At 46.0% G+C, this 17,184-nt stretch overlaps 1 protein-coding gene across 1 annotated transcript; it reads left to right on the top strand.

Moving 5' to 3' along the window:
* Nucleotides 1-13,677: 13,677 nt before the first annotated feature.
* On the top strand, nt 13,678-16,592 carry CCN1 (cellular communication network factor 1). Its single transcript, XM_027114229.1, has 5 exons — nt 13,678-13,975; nt 14,277-14,490; nt 14,840-15,196; nt 15,322-15,533; nt 15,637-16,592. The coding sequence occupies exons 1-5, from the start codon at nt 13,913-13,915 to the stop codon at nt 15,937-15,939; spliced, it is 1,149 nt and encodes a 382-aa protein (XP_026970030.1). The 5' UTR covers nt 13,678-13,912; the 3' UTR covers nt 15,940-16,592.
* The last annotated feature ends 592 nt before the right edge of the window (nt 16,593-17,184 follow it).

Below are 17,184 nucleotides of genomic sequence, written 5' to 3' on the forward strand. Positions count from 1 at the left end.
ATTCAAGGCAGAAAGTTACTTCCCTTCCATGGACATGGGTTGACCAGTTATGCAACTGTTGCAAGTTCCCAATTAGGTGGGAGGTGCTGTCAGGACATTCCTTTCAATGTCCCAGACAGCTTCACTCTCAGAGGATCCTTAATGAATACAAAGGCTGAAAAATGTGACTCCGTTTAGACTTCGTGGAGGGTATATGATTTCTATATCTGTAGATTTTCTTGTCCCCAGGTACTTCCACGTTCTGAGTAAAGCCCTTTCTTTACTATACACTCATTTATCAGGTACCTCATATTGTAAAGTAGTTTTTAGTATAAAAGTTATACTAAAAGAAAATAAGGAGAGGGACTTCCCTCGTGGTCCAGTGGGTAAGACTCCACCCTCCCAATGCAGAGGGCCGGGGTTCGATCCCTGGTCGGGGAACTAGATCCTGCCTGCATGCCACAACTAAGAGTCAGAATGCTGCAACAAAGATCCCACGTGCTGCAACTAAGACCCAGCACAGCCAAAATAAATAATTGATTAATTAATTAATTAATATTTAAAAAGTAAATACGGAGAATATAAAAATCACCTGTAATCCCATTATCCACAGATAAATGCTATTAACAAAGAATGAATATATATATATATATATGATCTTTATATAAAAGTGATATCTTGATGTGTATAGAATTTTTTTGTCCTGCTTTCAATTAACATTGTTTTGAGAGTTTTCCCCCAAGTTATTAGTTTTCATAAAACATGATTCTAATGGCTTCATCATATTCCTTCCAAGAGATTATGCTATAATTTGTTAAATATAAACTCAATACTGGCAAGGATATTGTGAAGCAGGCACTCTCCTAAACTCTTGGTAGAAGTAGAAAATGTTATGACCTTCTGGAAAGCAGTTTGACATTACAGATCAATATCATTAAAAGAATTCATACCCACTGCTCCAGTAATGAAAGGCAAAAGAAAAGTGTAAACCACCTACTCAGTGAAGCCATCCTAGACCATCTACTTTAAACTGCATTCCTGACATTCGATGTTGACTAGTAGAGAGACCTCAGTGACATCCTAGGTCATTCAATAGAGACACCAGCAGTCACATCTTAGTAGTAAGCCTGAACTATCTCTTGAGTAAAGGATTCTCTAGACCTGCCCTAGGAAAGTATAAGGCTTTGAATGGGTCAAGCTGATCTGCATGTAACTTAAAGACTTGCCAAAACAAAGCCCCACACTATTTAAAGAAAGAAAAAAAAATCCAGAAACTCAACAACGTAATATTTATAACAGCTTCCAAGTAAAAAATTACTAGACATGTCAAGCAGCAGGAAAATGTGATCCAGAATCAGGAGAAAAAGTAATCAACATAAACAAACCTAGAAATTACAGGGATACTGAGACTAGGAGATAACATTAAAACAGCTATTATAACTATGTACAAGTATTTAAAGTAAAACGTAAACACAGTGAGAAGAGAAGTGGAAGATATTTTAGAAAGAATCAAATAGTTTATTTTTGGACCACAATGAAATCAAACTAGAAATAAATAACAGAATGATACCTGGAAAATATCCAAATATTTGGATCCTAAATAACACACTAAATAACCAGCAGTCAAAATGAAATAAAAAAAGGAAATTAGAAAATCCTTTGAAGGAGCTCCCTAGTGGTCCAGTGGTTAAGGCTCCACATTCCCAGTGCAGGGGGCCTGGGTTCAATCCCTGGTCTGGGAACTAGATCCCACATGCATGCTGCAACTAAGAGTCCGCACGCCACAGTGAAGATCCTGCGTGCCCCAACTAAGACCCGGCGCAGACAAAATAAATAAATAAATAATAAACAAATAAATATTAAAAAAAAGAAAGTCCTTTGCAATGAATGAAAATAAAAGCATATATATCAAAATTTGTGGGAGGCAGTTGGAGCATCTATAGGGAAATCTACAAAAGCAGAAACTAACACACCATTGTAAAGCAATTATACTCCAATAAAGATGTAAAAAAAAATAAAATAAATGCTTATAATAGAAAGAAAAAAGACCTTAAATCAATGTTCTAGGCTTCCATATTAAGAAACTTGACAAATAAGAGAAAATTGAACCCAAAGTAAACAAAAGAAAAGAAATAACACCGGATGGCACACCACAAACAATGGGGGAATCAAATTAAACAATACTCTAAAATGCTACCAAATGTAATGGGATCCTAGGACACAGTCCTCTTGCCCAATAAGTTCTCCTTTCCTGTCTACTTCCAATGTGGTCCCCTGCCTAGGAGAAAGGCTTCAAGTAACTGGGCTTACCTTTAAAACTATATAACAGAAATCCTGGGATTCACTATGCACCATTTCTGATGAGGCCAAGAATATAATTCACACATCCATTACTTATCATCAGAATGCCAGATGATGTAAGATACCTAAAAGGCCATAAATAGACATCAGGAAGTCTGGCTTGCTTACCAAAGGGAAGAGGAAAGGCATTCAAAACAAAACTATCCAACCCCTTATTAAGGAGAGGTTATCAGAGGACCCTCCAGGCTCATGCTGATACTATGTCCTAAGCATAGTCATTTAAACCAAGCAGAGAAAAACATAGCCTGTTCTTTCAAGCTTTGCAGAAGTACTGGAAACTCTAGGAGCAACACCATCCAGTACAATGAGAAGACCTCACCCCTAGTACAGGGCCATGTTCAGACAGGGATCCAGAAGCAGTTTTGGTGCACTGCACCCTTGTGAAGTGACACAGTATTGCACACACACATTATTTACCCATGCTCTTACCACTCTAGACTATGCTGTCCTCAAAGTCAGGGACCACATCTTAGTCACCTTTATATCCCTAAACCCTAGCATGGTGCAATCATTTAATAAAAGGCAAGCGGGAACCCCCCAGAAACCTAAAGGGGTTATAGATAACACCCGATGTGACAGCCTCGAGACTCAGAAAACAAGCCTCCAGACCCAAGTTGAAACCAAAGAACAGAGGCTTATTACCTCTTTCCTGAGTTCAATCTGCTTTTTCAAACATTTAAAAAATGGATTTGTTTCCAGCCTTCAGTGAGCATTTGGGTGGGACTGGGTTTTACCTTAACTAGTCTGCCCATCCTTTTCCCACGGTGTTCTAGAAGAAAGCAGAGAGTGGTGACTCAAAACTTGGCACCATTCTTAGTTCCTATGTGCTGACACCAGTTTGAATTCCAAAAGAGAGATGCTTACAAAGGATCAAAACCTGGATGCCCTGGCCCTAGGACGTGGTTCACATTATAAACTTTCCAACATGATGCTAAATTAGCTGCATTTGGTTCCAGACGGTTAATGCGTAATAAGTGGAGAGGTGACTTCAAGTGGAAATTGTCTCAATTCTCACTTTATGTCACTTCAAAAGTCTTTCCTGAGCTTACCCCACACCCACCCTCATCCCCTACCTGCTTCCTTGGCCACAGTTTTTCGGATTGCAGACCCTTGAAAACAGTGTTTGCAGGATGGCCCAACTATGAAAGTAGCCCTTTCTGGCCACATCTCCTGGCCTGAGACTCAAGGACGTCTCTATTCAAAATAGCAGAGCAAGGACCTAGAAAGTGCAGAAAGCCCAGAGAAAAGAAAGGTGAATGGAGTCCGGGTGAGCCGTGCTAACAAGAAAAGATAATGAATCCACAAGAATGTCATAATTCACTATGTCCTTTTCATTCCATCCCCCCCAACCTTCCCTCCCCCAACACACAAGCACGCGCACTCACACACACTTCAGTGCATTTGTCCAATACCCTTTTCACATAGTCCTCTAACTTCCTAATTTCCACTCCCGTTATAAGTGTTTGCTCTTTTTCTGTATTCTTTTATTGTTACCACCTTGCCTTTATAGAGCCGCAGTATCACTTTAGTGCAGACTTAGACTGCCATGGCACTTCCCTCTGTCTTTGAAACATAGAATCCTGAAATCATACCTCCTTCATTGTTTCCAATTGAACTCCACATCCTGAGGAACGTGTCCTCTGTCCCTAGAAGGCAGAAATCACGTATATCTAAATCATTCTACATAGTGCCTAGCAAGGAAGCAAATGTAAGTGCAGGCTTAATATCACTATGCCTGTTCTCTGATTATAATGATGATGATAATGATCCCATTCACTTTAATTTGCACCTCCTTTTAGAAGCCAGGCTCACCAGTGAGTGGCTCAAAAACTTCAACATCAATGGATCTGAAAGTGCTAAGAAAAGGTAAAAGGGCTGGCTCTATAAAGCAAGATGGTAACAATAAAAGAAAATAGAAAAAGAGCAAACACTGATAAAGGGAGTGGAAACTCAGGCAGTCAGGATGGTGTAGCAGAAGTGTAGAAAGGGCACAGGCTTTGGGTCGGGACACAGTCAGACAGGTCTGGATTGGAATCCTTATTTGGTCGCATTCTAACCGCTTGATCTTGGGCAAGTTGTTTAACTTCTCTGAACCCCGACTTCCTAAGCTTAGAAAGATGTTCAAAATGCTCGCCTTAGAGGATTTTCTTGAACATTAGGTGAGATAACCTCTAAGGCATTTGGCTCATGTCAGTTGCCCTGTAAATGTCAGTTCCCTTCCTTCCCACCTCAGAAAGAAGGATCCATAGTGATAATTTCCAACAGCACCCACGGGGATGGTCCTCTCTGTGATTAATGCATTTTCAGAGGCTCATCCTAAGTTTCTCACTTTTAGGTGTTGTCTGTTGTCTCATGAAGATGCCCATATTCTCTGCAATCACCAGCTTCAACTGGAACATACACGTTAGTGCCTGTGTATGACTGGGTCTGACCTCTCCCATCCATCAAAAAATACAAACTGAACAAGACCTCACATCTTTAAAGGAGGGACTCAAAGTTAGACGTCCCTTGTCTGTACTCCCAGAGCAATTTGGCTACACTGTACATAGAACATAGATCGCTATATTGTATCATGTGTTTAAGCATCTAGATCTCCCCTAGGCTACGAGAGCCACAATGGCAAAGTCTAGATATTATTTCTCTTTGCATTGCCACCTAGCATGAAGCCTGTCATTCATATCATATTTATAGGAGTGAACTGAACCATCATATCCTGGATCTGCAGTGCTTTGGTATATATACCACACTTTATAATTCCCCCAGCAGCATTTCCCAGAGCCTCAGAAGGTTCAAGCATTGAACACATATTGTCTTTTTCCTTTAAGAATTGACTGTTTAGGTGATCAAAAGGAACAAACTTGCAGTTATAAAAGAATATAAAATAAATAAATCCTGGGGATGTAATGTACAGCATGGCTAATAATACTGTATTGTATATTTGAAAGGTGCTAAGAGAGTAGATCTCAAAAGTTCTACTCACCAAAAAAACAAAACAAAACAAAAACTGTAACTATGTGAGGTGATGGATGTGAACTAGACTTACTGTGGTGATCATTTCCCAATATATACATACATTGAATCATTATGTTGTACGCATAAAATGAATATAATGTTGTACGTCAATTATATCTCAATTTTTTAAAAAGTTAGAAACAAGTACCCAAAAAAAGAACTGACTGTTTAAAAATAGCTTTGTTTTTCTTTTGAAAGCTAAAACCTAATTAAAGGAGAGGGGATAAAAAAAAAACATCAGAGAAACGTCTGGGACTAGCCTCAAATTGCTCCATGCTTTTTATTTTTTGCCATAACCTTGGGCACCACACCCATGCCCACATCCAAGACTCAGGGACACCTTGCACAAGGTGCACAGAGGGAGTGCTTGGGGGGTGCCTGGAGGGCTCCATGCTGAGCAGCTGTGATATGAGGGTGACCATGGGCCATGGGCGGTAGCAGCACCATCTGCCTCAGGTAATAAAGTCAATGGTGATGACTAAGTTAGGCTAGAAGTATCTCTCAGTCTCTGAGTTCCTCCTCTGCTCTGACACATCTCTTTCTCTTCAGAGAAAACAGGAACAAGCTCAGGCAAGGGTCCCTGAGGAGGAAACCCTCTTTTATTATTTGACTCATTCATTACCAGAATCTCCTGAAGTAAGTGGGGTCCACAATGACCGAAAACACAGGTAAGCTCGCATTTAGAAAAATATTGAAGTGAGGAATCCACAATCAGTTTTTAAGGGGAAGTCAAGAAGTTGGGGGCAAGTGCTTAGACTTTAAGGTGGATTTCATGGAGGGCAAATACCATGTTCTTCCTCAAAAGAATGGTCTTTGGAGACAGACACTCTGCTCCACCTTAACATCTTATATATATATATATATATATATATATATATATATATATATATATATATATATATATATATGAACTGCTTAGCCTTTGGTAGGCAAAACCCAGGCTCCATAGACATAGCGATCCCATGGCTCCCAAACACTGAGACCAAGTGTCAGCTGGCACTAATCCTCAGGTGTGGTGTTTTGTATCTAGCTGATCTGTGGAGCACTTGAGTGCATGACCCTGAGTTGGAACAACCCCATTATCTTACAGATGAGGAAACCAAGGCAAAACCTCACATGGCTCAACACTGCTTGTAGGCAAAGTTGCAATTCCGTGACAGGCAAGGCCATTTGGGTGCTTTATTAGATGACTGCTGGAGCCCCAGTGCAAGCCAGGATCCTGGCCTGGGTGGATCTTATAAATCACATCAGCTATATACCATTTATCAAATGATTTTTTAACTACAGTTCATCAAGTTTTTTCATCTAGTCTAAAGAATACAGAATATTCTCTAGAGAATAAGTCTAGCTCATTCTATGCTAATTGTAGTAAAAGTAAAGGTAACTGTGGTGCTTGCTGTGGAAATAATTATAATTTATTAAGTACTTACTATATGCCAAGCCTCCTGCTGAGTATTAAACATGTCTTATGTCTTCTTTCACATAATCAGCCCAACTGCCAGAATCCTCCTTTACACTTAATCCTCGGTCCCGCAAAATTTGGCATGAATAAAGGGCTTCAGTCTCTCTGTAGGATCTATCTGTGTGCTCATGTACTGTGCCCAGATCAAATCCTTTCTAGATGCTGAATGTGGTATGTGTGGTTTTAAGTGGGCAGTTAAGAGACAGGTATCTCTGGAAATAAAATCCAGAAGAGGTGAAGGTTAATTCTTAATCCCTAAATCTGGAACCAACCCATTTGATAGTGACTTATAATTAATATATTTCATATTACTCAAGCATGTCTAGAAGATAGACTGCAGGGCAGAGTGGGAGAGGTGCCTTCCAGTCCATTCCTTTGAAATGTTTCTGTGTTATCACAAAACAAGAAGTTCTGTAAGGTAAAGGGGCTAGAAATGCCTGGCTTCCTGTGGACAGATGCCGGGTGGAGGAAATAAACAGATATAGCTCCCACTGGATACAAATGCCCTAAAAATATTGTTTCCTAGCATGCTGCCAAAGGAGTGCCTGCTGCTTACAACATAAAGTCAAGGGGAGAAGTAAGAGGGAGACTGAGTGGTGTTTAGGGAGTGTGGAAAGTAGAAAATAAGAAAGAGACACTGATTCCAATTTTGTTGATAAAGTGTAAACTCTTACAACGGAGTCAAGTGACAGCCATGATTCTTAAACAAATGAGAATCTAGTCAAACTGACAATTAAATGGAGCCCACGGTGCTACTCCTTAACATTTCACAAGAGGCTGAGAGTTACAGAATGCCAGAGCAGGACAGGTTCTCAGAGACATTCAGTCTGGAGGTCACAACTGGCAGCTCCCTAACACTGTCTTCTTTGGTTTTCCCAGGATTAACTTTGATGGCATTTTAACATTGTTCTAATTAATTACCAACATTTTAAAAAGTAAAAGCCTTCACCTAAAGATCCAGATCTCTTTAAAAACTGAGAAAACAAGCAAACACTGGACCTACATTTTCACCTACCAACCACTTAGCCCCCACTGCACCTCCCCCCCATAGAGTCCACACTCTCCCCATGGTTCCCCCAGGCTGAGGCCAGTGTCAGCTGGCAAAAGTCCTTGGAATGGCATTTTGTTTACCTGGCTGATCCCTGTGAGCGCTTCAGCGCTGTATCCCCTGAGCTGGGGCAACCGCATTATCTTGTAAATGAGGAAACCAAGGCAAAACCTCACACACACGGCTCACCACTGGCTGTAGAGAGTCCCAACGCCACGGGCAAGGGCATTTGCAGAAGATCCCAGCTGACCTCTCTTGCCAGTTCCCCAAAGGGATTCTATGGTCAAGCCTCACTAGCGGGTCCTCATTATGCATTGCATGGTCAAGGCTCTGTTCCCTCTGTCTCAAATATCTTTCCGTGTAGCGGACTCTTGCTCATCCTTACAGACCCAGATTAGTTCCATTTTCACTCCCCAGGGCCAAAAGTGTCCACACAGCACTTTGTACTCACTTCAGGAAAAGACTGTAAAATCCTCTGGGGAAGGTCAATGTTAAAGTCCTCTTTTTTATGTCACCAGTGCCTACCATGGTACCTTGACATATCATGAGATCAGAATAAATCTGGAGTTCAAACAGGATAAACAATTTGTCCTCAGATACATAGATAATTATACTCATAACATATAGTTAGAAAAAACAAGTTAACAGTAGGTTGGGTCTATAAGGAACACTCAGACTGATAAACGATCAGGTAAGTGACACTGAAACCCACCTCAGTGACAAATGTAGTTCCTACCGGGCCAAGCCTTATTCCAGAAGTAGGGACTGCCTGATCAATGTGGCTTGTAAGGTATCAGAAGGACTCCAAAGGCCAAGGTATCTTCCCCACCCTCTGCCAAGGTGTCTAGAAGTCCACTATGTAAACTTATTTGCGTTAAGGCTTTTTCTGTTGAAATGCAACACTCCTTTCCCCCTCTTCCCCAAGAGTCAGTACATTAGGCAATTCTTAGAGGTTCACACAGCTTCAGTTAACTTCTCAACTACTTTTCTATCTGATGCATTTATCCTGAAACATCTGGGTAAGCTGTGATAGAGTTAAATAAAGGTTAAGTTCCAGAAGAAGGGACAGGCCTGAACATCTAAAGTAAGAAATGGGGAGTAGGCACAGCGGTTAAGGGCAAGGCCTGCTGGGACCAAGATGCCTGGGTTCAGTTCTGCTACCTGCTAGGTGAGTGCCCTTTGGCTAGACATTTACCCTCTGTGCATCCATTTCTTCATTTAGATAGAAAATGGTGTTAACCAGAGGATCTCAATGGGGCACTGGAGAATGAAATAAGTCAATAAATAGCAGGCATTGAAAACTGTGCCTGACACAGAGTGAGCCCTATATAAGCGTTGGCTTCTGTTATTATCAGGAGAGGATGGCGTGAAATTTAGCCCTGAAAGGGACTGCTCCAGTTTTACTACGTGCTGTCTCCTTTCCCAGTTTATTGATGAAGGATACAAGGCCCAGAGAGGATGTGCAGTTTACTGAAGACTGCAGGCTAGTGGATGGCAGAGCTAGGGCTTCCTATCCAGGGGTTCTGCCCCCACGGAACTTACTGACCAGGAAGGGAGGAAGGGATGTGGGAGACCAAGAGAAACCAAGAGGGAGCTCCAGCCTCTCTCCCCTCTAGGGATAACGGGATCCAGGCCCTTGGGGACTTCTCCCCAAAGTCATTTCCACGTCCCCGCTCTCGGGTGGGCTTGATGTCTGAACGAACGCCACACTCCGACAACGCACACACAGCCCCGCACCTGGGCGTACCCTCCAAGTCTGGCACAGCGCGGCAACTCTCTGCTCCGTTGGGAGGACGAGTCAACAGCGGGGTGGACGGGAAAAGTGACACAATCGGGCCGGCGCCCTCCCCGCCAGCCACCCACGCAGCCCAGGGCGGGCCGGGCCCTCTCAGGGGTGCGGGCTCGAGCCAGGCGGCCGCGGTCTCCCCGGCACGCGCGCGCCCGCACGCCAGCCACGCCTGCGGCCGGGCGGCCCGAGGACCGGGCGCGGGCACTTTTCAGCAGCTCGGCGGCCGCGCCGCTGCTGGGCCTCCTCCTAGGGCCGCCGCCGCCGCCCCCCGGAGCTGGATGACGGAGTCTTGAAAGACTTTCACCAAATATGGGCTGGGGCTGGAAACGTCCTGCGCCGCGCGCCGCCGGAAACCTCTAGTCCTGGCCACCGCGGCGACTCCGGGAGCGCGGGCCGGGCAGCCGGCAGGGGGCGGCGGGCAGCAGGCGGCCGGGCGCGTCCCGGTGCTCGGGCCCTGGATCTCTCCCCATCCCCACTGCCCGCCGTCTCCGCAGGGGTCCCGGGGGCGGCTGAGGCCTTCCCAGCGCCACTGCCACACAGTTCCCGCCGCCATCCCGGCTCTCTCCGGCTCTCCCTGCAGTCACTCGGGGTGGGGTGGGCTTGGGGGAGCGGAGGGCAATAGGATGGCGCAGGGGCGCCACCTTAACGTTGGCCTTTCGCTGTCACAATAAGTTATGCTGTTCCTTAAGGTGGCTATAAAAGGTGGAGTTGTGAGACCGCCGAGTACCTCTGAGGACAAACGCACGCACACACACGGCTATTATTACTCCCACCGTCCAAGGCAGTGTTTCTCAGGGTGTGAATCCCCGAACAAACAGCCTCAGCATCACCTCGGGACTGCTTAGAAATGTAACTAATAAGAAATTTGGGGGTGGGGCCAGTGGGGTCAGTCGTTTAACCAGCCCTCCAGGTGAGTCTGATGCGGGCCACAGTTTGAGAACCACTGGTCTAGGGCTAGGAAACCGGAGTCGCCAGGTTTAGGGTGATTATTATTCTCAGTTGCCGCCAGACAGTGAACCCTTCTTTTGGTGACCTAAAATTCCCTGGCATCAGTGGGCGAGAGACGTTCCCATCGCTCAGTCCAAAGCCAGGAGCTGAGAAGACAAGCAGCCCCTTCTCCCTGCCTTGCAGCCCAAGGAAACAAGGCGGCCCCTTATTCCCTCCTGGGGCTCCCAGAGAGGGAGGGAGAGAGGAAAGAGAGCAAAAGAGCCATGCAGAATTAGCACCGGAAGACACTTACCCGTGAACGTTTGCACATTTACCCTTCAATCTGTCAACGTGAACTGATCTGCAGCTCTCAGCAGAGGAGGGGAGAAGGCGATGGGACATCTGGGGTTTCTGGACCTTCTTTGAGCAGGACTTGAGGAGCTGCTGTTCCTCTTGTCTGAGGCCGTCGTTTACTAGCAGTCTCACCAGGACATAGTATATAGAAAGGCTGTGTACACAGGTTACTCCCGTCTCTCCGGCTCCCCAGCGTCCTGGCCCAGTTTGCTGCAGTTTCCCACCCCCTCCCATCACACACCCCCTGCTTTAAATGGGCAGCTGACGGTGAGGTTCTGTAAGTTTCTCCTCTGGGGCAAACTCATCCTCCAAGATTCCCCAGATGAAGTCCAGAAACAAATGCACACAACCCTTGTTAGAAAACTTTAATCTGATTTTTAAAGGAATCTCTGGAATGGTGTGTTTTTGAATGCTGTGCAGCAGACTGAGTCTCTTTGAGCCCCCTCCTCCACACACACACACACACACACACACACACGTGCACACACACACACACACACACATACACACAAACTTCCATAAAGGAGCAAGGTGTATACATAAGCCAGTTGGATCATCCACTGTAATTTTATTTTAGATTCTGATAGACAGATTGCGTGAAAAACAAGGAATTCCAAAGAATTTCCTGCTCTGGGAACAGAAGTTAAGTCTATATTTAACAACATTTGAAGCTGTCAAGAATGCTTTGTGGTTGGATAACAGAGGCAGAAAAATGTTAAAAACGCAGGCTACTGCTATACCCAAATATGGAAATATTGTTACGTCTGGTGTCTGATTCACCATCTGGAAATACTTACAACCATGAAGTCAAATAGAAGAGACGCCACAACAGAAGCCAGGAACGCTCCTCTCCATTCCCTCTTCGCCACCTCCTCCCACCCTGTACTGTACCTACTCACCCCATCCCCAGTCACTTCATTAAGAAGGAAACAGTAACGAAAGCTGAACACAGGAACACAACAAAACCGTTTTCTAAATAATAACTGATGAATTGGCTTGGGCAGGATGCAGGGCCTAGAACACCTGACAGTCTATTGTCTTGAAAAGTAAGTTCCCCACCCCACATGCCTCCAACAAAACCTTAGACATCCTGCTCCCTCTAGTAACAGCTTCTTAGGCTTCTGGAAGAGCACTTTTGAATGAATGAAACTTAACTCTTTCCTGCCACAGTTCTCTCCATTGGAGAGTGTTTTCATTGCAATAGCTTCTTATTGTGTTCATTAGAGTCATTCACAGAAAAGTCACACTGAAGGCCTTCTTCAGCAAGACTTCTCAGTCATTTACACTGAACAGCCCTAAACATCGCAAAGGACAAGGATTTCTCCCCGAGCACATATAAAAGGGAAACTGGCATAATTACTGTGTATGTTTTTATGAAAGTTACACAAGAAGATAGTTTTTTAAACTTTGAGGGAAGATTTGTCCATCACACTAATGGTATTTGAAGTTCAAGTAACTTGTTTTGTAGGAGGTCTTCTACTGAATGTGTTGCTGGTAGAATAGGGTAGAATAGGACCTTAAAATTGCTAACTTCTTTATTTCTTTCTCTTTTTTTACTACAGAATATTACATCCTAAATCTCTTATTTCTCTTTACTTAGAGAGCAAAGCATTGCAATTCACTTGAAATGGGAGGCTTCTAAATGGTCCCAAGGAAAGGAGTTAAAAAGCCCCGCAAAACTTTCAGCGTCAAGGAGTCTGCTTTTTCCAGAGATCCACTGGGCACAATGGTGCTGGAATCTGGTTTGGTTTTGCAGTATATACAGGTGATGATCTCAATACAAATCACTTCACGGTGGTCCCCTCCGCTTCTGGCTGGCTGCTTAGTTAGCGTCGCCTCCCGCCCGCGGAGGGAGCCTGGAAGGGCTTACCCAGTCTCCCGCATCCGTGAGGAAGTGTAAGTCCGCCTCCCAGAGAGCTCCCTGCGTTCGTTTCCTCTCGGACTTCCAACCCAGGCAGTGGGCTGGAACTAAAGTGGGAACCTCCAAAAACAAACAAGTACGACATACCAAAAAGCGGAGGGGGCGGGGGGGGGGGGGGGGGTTGGCGGACGGGGGAAGACCTCTGCCTGGGAAACTGCCAGACGATGGGGGAAGTTGATTTTTTTTTCCCCTTCTCATTCATAAATGCCACCTCGGGTATTAATTTGCAATACACTTCACTTGTCCAATAAACACCATGCCAAAGATTTGGGACTTGATCCGAGCACGCTTCTATGAAGTCCTCAGATAGATTCCTGGCTCCCAGACACTCTCCCTCCCCGTTCGCCTCTCTCAATAGATAACTTGACTCTCACCTTCGCTGTAAACAAGCAAACAGTTCGCTGCCTCCCTGGGTGAGGGGTTCCAAGGCTGCCCAGTCAACTCGGCATCACCAAACAAAACGACTTTTGTTCCTCCCTCCAGGTCCTCCCACCCTCCCAATCCAGGCAAAGTTCTGAACTCGCCCCCCTCGGCCCTTCCACCTCCATCACCACCATCACTCCAAGAAGAGCCCTCCCCAATAGAAGTCGTTATTTAAAGTGGAAAAAACGGAAGATTGTTTTCTTGACGGGTCCAGGACAAAAAAAAAAAAAAAAAAAAAAGTGCAACGGAGCCAGGGGAGGCGCTTGGCAGGAGCCCGCGCCAACCAGCATTCCTGAGATGTTTGAGAATTCTGGAACGCGCAGACAGAGCCGACGTCACTGCAACACGCGGCGCCGCGGCCGGCCCGTATAAAAGGCGGGCTCTGGGCGCTGGGGCAGACCGCGAGCGAGAGCGCCCCCGAGCAGCATCCGCGCCTTCCGTCCCTCCCCGGCAAGGACCTCGAGAGAAGGACGCCCGCAGCCCGCTCGCCTGCCTGGCTCTCGCCTCCCCGCCGCCCGGCCCACAGCCCGGCCCACCGCCCGGCCCACCGCCCCAGCCGCGCCGGCCCGGCCGCTACGCACCGGTGTGTTGGCGTCTTTGCCTCCGCGCTCGCCCGGACCCCTCCTGCGCGCCACGATGAGCTCCAGCACCGCCAGGACGCTCGCCCTCGCCGTCACCCTTCTCCACTTGGCCAGGCTGGTGAGTTCTTTGGCCACCGCTTCCCCGTCCGCTCTAGCAGCCCCTTCGCCTTTCCCCAGATGGCCCGTGGCCGGAAAAGCTAGACTCGGAAGTTCGGCGGGGCGTTTCGGTGGAGCTCTTTCTTTAAGCCCGCCCTGAAGACGTGCCGGGGGGCCCTCCTGGCGTACGCAGCCGCCCGGGGTGGCCGGGCTGGATGGGATCAGAGACCCCCTGCCGCCCGGGTCAGACACCCCCGTCCCTTCCCGGGGCGTCCTTCCTGCGCACCGCGCCGAGCCTCACACGTGTCCTCTCCCCCTTCCAGGCTCTCTCCACCTGCCCCGCCGCCTGCCACTGCCCCCTGGAGGCGCCCAAGTGCGCCCCGGGAGTCGGGCTGGTCCGGGACGCCTGCGGCTGCTGTAAGGTCTGCGCCAAGCAGCTCAACGAGGACTGCAGCAAAACGCAGCCCTGCGACCACACCAAGGGGCTGGAATGCAACTTCGGCGCCAGCTCCACCGCTCTGAAGGGGATCTGCAGAGGTAAGATGCTTGTGGTTTGGCCCCTTTAAAAAAAGAATAGTCCCCGTAGTCCAGAAGTTTAGTAATTTTGCGACCATGTATGGTGATGCTTTGTTGTTGGTAGCTTGGCAGAAAGGCACATGATTTCAGCAGTCTGGAATGCAATTCAGTGTGTCTGGGCCCAACGAAAAGCGCATACGGAAAAGTGATTCCTGACTAACTTATTGTTCTGCTCTGGAGTCTCCGGGGAATCATAGGAAACTTTACCATCAATTGAATTTAGCAGCAGAAAATATGTCTGAGTTTCAGGCTGTCGTACGGAATCTTAACTTTATTCTCTTCTCCCTTTCTTTTTTGGTGCTCTTTGTAGCTCAGTCAGAGGGCAGACCCTGTGAATATAACTCCAGAATCTACCAGAATGGGGAAAGTTTCCAGCCCAACTGTAAACATCAGTGCACATGTATTGACGGCGCCGTGGGCTGCATTCCTCTGTGTCCCCAAGAACTCTCTCTCCCAAGCTTGGGCTGTCCCAACCCCCGGCTGGTCAAAGTTACCGGGCAGTGCTGTGAGGAGTGGGTCTGCGACGAGGATGGTGCCAAGGACCCCATGGATGACAGGGACGGCCTCCTGGGCAAGGAGCTGGCCTTCGATGCCTCGGAGGTGGAGTTAACGAGAAACAATGAATTAATTGCAATTGGAAAAGGCGGCTCCCTGAAGCGGCTCCCTGGTAAGTGAAGACTGAGACATTGTACTGAAACGCATTCCTAGTTTGAAACTTCAGAGAAATGAGAACCTGAAGCTGTTTGTGTCGGTATGCCTCTGAGGAATCTTCCCTCTTGTTTGTCCCTCTAGTTTTTGGAATGGAACCTCGCATTCTGTACAGCCCTTCTTCACATGGCCAGAAATGTATCGTCCAAACGACTTCGTGGTCCCAATGCTCAAAAACCTGTGGAACTGGTATCTCCACACGCGTTACCAATGACAACCCTGAATGCCGCCTGCTGAAAGAAACCCGGATCTGTGAAGTGCGGCCTTGTGGACAGCCAGTGTACAGCAGCCTGAAAGTAAGTGCCTGCGGTGCCCTGTAGACTGGTCCCCTGGGTGAGATGGGAGCATCTCTTCCAAGAAAGAGAAACACTAACTTCCCTTCTCTTCTCTTTCTTACAGAAGGGCAAGAAATGCAGCAAGACCAAGAAATCCCCTGAACCGGTCAAGTTTACTTACGCTGGATGTTCGAGTATGAAGAAATACCGGCCCAAGTACTGCGGTTCCTGCGTGGACGGCCGCTGCTGCACGCCTCAGCAGACCAGGACCGTGAAGATGCGGTTCCGCTGCGAAGATGGGGAGACGTTTTCCAAGAACGTCATGATGATCCAGTCCTGCAGATGCAACTACAACTGCCCACATGCCAACGAGGCAGCCTTTCCCTTCTACAGACTGTTCAATGACATTCACAAATTTAGGGACTAAATGCTACCTGCGTTTTCCAGCACGAGGGCGGACAAAGTGGGGAGAGAAGAGTGTCAGCCTCATGGAGGCGTGGGTGGGGGCGGCGGGCTGAAGGGACTCATTGTAGAAGGGATGCACTGCTCATTCTTGAGTAGTATTAAGGTATTTCGAAACTGCCAGGTGTGCTGGTGCACATGGACACTAATGCAGCCGCAATTGGAGAATACTTTGCTTCATAATATTGGAGCACACGTTACTGCTTCATTTTGGAGCTTGTGGTGTTGATGACGTTCTGTTTTCTGTTTGTAAATTATTTGGTAAGCGTATTTTTCTCTAGGCTTTTTCCATTTCGGTTTTACAGTTGTAAAAGGTAATAAGATTAGTTGGACACTTAAAGACTCCATCCTTTGACAGAAGTAAATGGGAGGGGGGGTCCATCCCTTCCAGAAGGTGACACTCTGTGAGTGTCCATGAGAGGCAGCTATCTGCACTCTAAATTGCAAACAGAAATCAGGTGTTTTAAGACTGAATGTTTTTATTTATCAAAATGTAGCTTTCGGGGAGGGAGGGGAAATGTAATACTGGAATAATTTGTAAATGATTTTAATTTTATATTCAGTGAAAAGAATTTATTTATGGAATTAATCATTTAATAAAGAAATATTTACCTAATATCTGAGTTTATGGCATTCAGTATTTTTAGAGAATGTTCAAAACCATTGGGGACGATCTAGCTTATGCATTCAATCATTGAAACAGGATTTACTGAGTATCTACTTTGTACCAGGAACTGTTCCAGGTGCTTGGGATAGAGCAGGGAACTAACCTTTAAAAATCTGACAATGATTGCTTTTATATCTTCAGTAGAAAAAAAATCTTGGAATTTAGAGTAATCTGTTTTAAAAACATGTATTGAACACCGTGCATTGTACAAAGCACAAGAAGGAATCTGAAGCTAAATTTGTGGTTTAAATAATAATGCTTTATTTTCATAAGAATTCAAAGCCTAAGGGTCTCCATCACCCAAGCTCTTTGAGGTGGGTATAGTAGAGTCATTTATCATTTTAATCACTAGGTAATTGTGCAGGTCCCTTCGGTAGAGGAAACTTTAATGAAAACAGTCCATAACTCAGGCTGCCTACCTCAAAATCCATGGGCAAGATTAAGCATGGTTGGATAATGTGATATAAGGTCTCTTGTTTATAACTTTATATTTTTCTAATATTGTTCCTAAAACTTGGGAGAACGACTTAAAAATTCACCCAT

The sequence above is a fragment of the Aethalodelphis obliquidens genome, unplaced genomic scaffold, assembly GCF_003676395.1.
Source record: "Aethalodelphis obliquidens isolate GAN/ISIS:26980383/991018 unplaced genomic scaffold, ASM367639v1 scaffold13, whole genome shotgun sequence".
In the NCBI taxonomy this organism is placed as follows: Eukaryota; Metazoa; Chordata; class Mammalia; order Artiodactyla; family Delphinidae; genus Aethalodelphis; species Aethalodelphis obliquidens.